This window comes from Sinocyclocheilus grahami, unplaced genomic scaffold, assembly GCF_001515645.1.
Source record: "Sinocyclocheilus grahami isolate Dianchi unplaced genomic scaffold, SAMN03320097.WGS_v1.1 scaffold1081.1, whole genome shotgun sequence".
In the NCBI taxonomy this organism is placed as follows: Eukaryota; Metazoa; Chordata; class Actinopteri; order Cypriniformes; family Cyprinidae; genus Sinocyclocheilus; species Sinocyclocheilus grahami.
Window position 1 is genome coordinate 257,513 of NW_015506260.1, and position 3,117 is coordinate 260,629.

The window sequence follows — 3,117 nt, forward strand, 5'->3', positions numbered from 1 at the left end:
GTGTGTGTGTGTGTGTGTGTGTGTGTGTGTGTGTGTGTGTGTGTGTGTGTGTGTGTGTGTGTGCGTGTGCGTGTGTAATCACCAGGTAGCCTTGGTGAGCATAAGGAATGTCTTTGCCAACACACTTACAGTATGAATGAGGAAATTAAATCTATAGTTTAACATATTAATATTAAATATGACATTAAATAAAGAGAGACAGATCAGGTTTGGAGAGAACTGAAAGACAGAGGAATTGGCATCTGTACACCCTAACAGATGCTGCCTAAAGTGCAGACCCCAGAAGAGTCCCCCACACATCCAACAGAACATTAACACCAATAAACTGAGATGAGCGGAAACCCCTTTCACACACATCACACAACTCCTAACAGGCTGTATGAAGCACACACACCGAGCATTGACCTAAAACCAGAGGGCAGACGGCACATTCCTCACATTCCCGAGTGTGTCAGCTGAGATCGTTTGATGGAGATCAGAGCAGACAGACTCTGTAAGACGACACCACATTAATAGTGAACAGAAGTCTGTGTAAAATCACTATACTGATCCTATCTTAAAAAAAACTGACAGCATTGCCTGTTCTCATTCTGGTTTTTGTTGAGACACCAAAGGAAGATGCAGTACATGTATAGTTGGATACATGCTGACATACAGCCTGGGGACATCTGTCCATCTTTACATGCCCTGTGACCCCTCAACTCTGAACTTTTTCAGAGTTTAGAACGGCTTTTAAATGGCAGTGTAGTTTACGGAGCCCCTAAAGGGACCTTTGCAAAAATAAAAAAATCCATTGATTTTTGCATGCAAACAAGAAAAAAAAACTGCTAACATGAAAAATGTATTGTGCGCACATAAAAATTTCACATAAGCATGCAAATGTTTCACGTAAGTACGCAGTAGCTTCTCGTGCTCATTAAATCTTTTGCCTATTTGCATGCAAAAGTCAGATTTTTTTTATTTTTGCAAAGTTCCCTTTTGGTTTGTCATACTAATCTTTTCTGTGTTCAGTTATATGACAATTTTCACAGCTTTGTTTCAGACATAGTCCAAGCACTTGTGCTACTTCCAACAACAGGACTAATGGATTTGGAACGTCTGCTTTGAAGCGTCCAGTGTAGACAGCCAAAATTCAGCTTTGCATTACATGAATAAATACAATTTTAAAATATAGTGAAATATTTAATTTTATTTGATTAGAATTTGATATTTTTAATATTTTTGATATTTTTCTATTTTATTTGTTTTTTTATTTAATTAAATTTGACTTTATTTTAAATTGTAATAATATTTTATAATATTGTTGATTTTACTGTATTTTTTGATCAAATAAATGCAGCCTTGGTGAGCATGAGAGACTTCTTTCAAAAACATTAAAAAACTTCGAGGCACCAAACTTTTACATGGTGTGTAGTTTTTTCACATTAGTTTCTTAGGCTTACCACAATCTGTTCTTTAACTCTTTAACCATCTCATCATCACGCAGATGGTACATGTGAAGTAATCTCTAAAAATATACCCTCCACACAACTGCTTTACTGAACACAGGAGCTTCATTGTGTGAGCCCTGTTGTTTGGTTCCTAATGAAAAGGTATGAGGTGGTTCCTCCTGATGATGTGCAGATGTAAACAGGCCTACAGGCGCACACATGAAAAGACCAGCACATCTGCTGTGTCTAACTATGTGACAGCACCTGAACACCGCACAAGACCAGCGGACTGATCACATGCCAGAGTTCTGCACACACACAACACAGAATGGCTGTGCTTGAGCATGTGTGTGAAGTGTAACTGTGTGCGTTAGTGAATAAAATGCCTTTATCCCACCCGTGTTGTAACGTCTGCTGTTGTTTGGCTTTCCATTACTCCACGTACCAATTACTTTGCTATTACCTGCCAAGTCAAACAGCAGCTGCTTATTCATCTGCTAAGCCCAGACAACTAGCTCACATCTGATACCTACAAATGCTGGGTTTACACTTCTAAAAAATGTGCTTCAGGGCTTCTGAAGTTACATTAAGTTCAAACGGTAACACTTTTGTATAGGGACCAATTCTCACTATTAACTATAGTTGCTTATTAGCATGCCTATTATTAACATTTTGGCTGTTTATTAGTGCTTATAAAGCACATAATGTGCATGACCATATTCTACATCCCTAATCCTACCCAATACCTAAACTTAACAACTACCTTATTAACTATTAATAAGCAGAAAATTAGGAGTTTATTGAGGCAAAAGTTGTAGTTAATGGTTTATTATTAGCGAGAATTGAACCTTAAAATAAAGTGTGACCATTCAAACTATTACAGTGAGAAAACAATCTATAGAAAAATGGAAAAGGTACTGGTAATTGTCAGCCAGAACATTGTCCATTAAGATATGAATATTTCCATTAGTCCTAAAACAAAATACAATGCATAACTCAACACATGGGTAAAACGCCTATTAAAAATTCATATGAAAATTCCTTCATATTAACGCAGTACACTGGGCCTTTTTTTAACCACAGTAGTATTGCACATAAAAAAACGTATATGACATAAATACAACAAAGTAACTCTCAAGAGATAGTAACCCTTTAATAAAAATTAATGAGGGGAAAAAAATGTTTTTATTAACAATAAAGCATTAAAAAGTATATATGATTCTTGAAATTAATTTAGTGTCTATCAGAAATAATGTTTTAATATCAGACATGCCAAATAAATGAAATTATCTGATGCCTGCATTCCTGGAATTATGGCAGTAATTATTTGCAGTTATTCAAATTGACAATATGCAAAATTGAAAATATACAGAAGTGCTCTGTTCAACTCCCCAAGACACTTTTTCCTCTATTAGAGAACTTTATCCAAAGAATTCAGAAAGCTTTCTGTCTTACCTCTGCATAACAGCAGACAACGGAGAGGACAATGAATGGAGAGAGTGTCCTAATAATCTGCAGAAAGATAGAAGTACCGAAGAAGATATATAAATGCGAAAAAATATAAGTACAAAGATATGAGATGTATTGGTGCACATATAAGGTCTGTCTCATGAAGCATGATGACTTACCATTATCAGGAAGTGAGAGAAGAAAGGAGAGATCCGAGGAGCTGCTGCACAGACAGAGA

At 36.2% G+C, this 3,117-nt stretch overlaps 1 protein-coding gene across 1 annotated transcript in view; it reads right to left on the reverse strand.

The window, feature by feature from the left end:
• The window catches only part of fstl1a (follistatin-like 1a), a 15,593-nt gene extending 12,476 nt beyond the window's left edge, over positions 1-3,117 (reverse strand). The window contains exons 1-2 of the mRNA XM_016251993.1: positions 3,059-3,117; positions 2,886-2,942 (exon numbers count right to left, since the gene is read on the reverse strand). Of these exons, the coding sequence (XP_016107479.1) occupies positions 2,886-2,942; positions 3,059-3,061 (60 nt within the window). The 5' untranslated portion in view covers positions 3,062-3,117. The remainder of the gene's footprint in view (positions 1-2,885; positions 2,943-3,058) is intronic.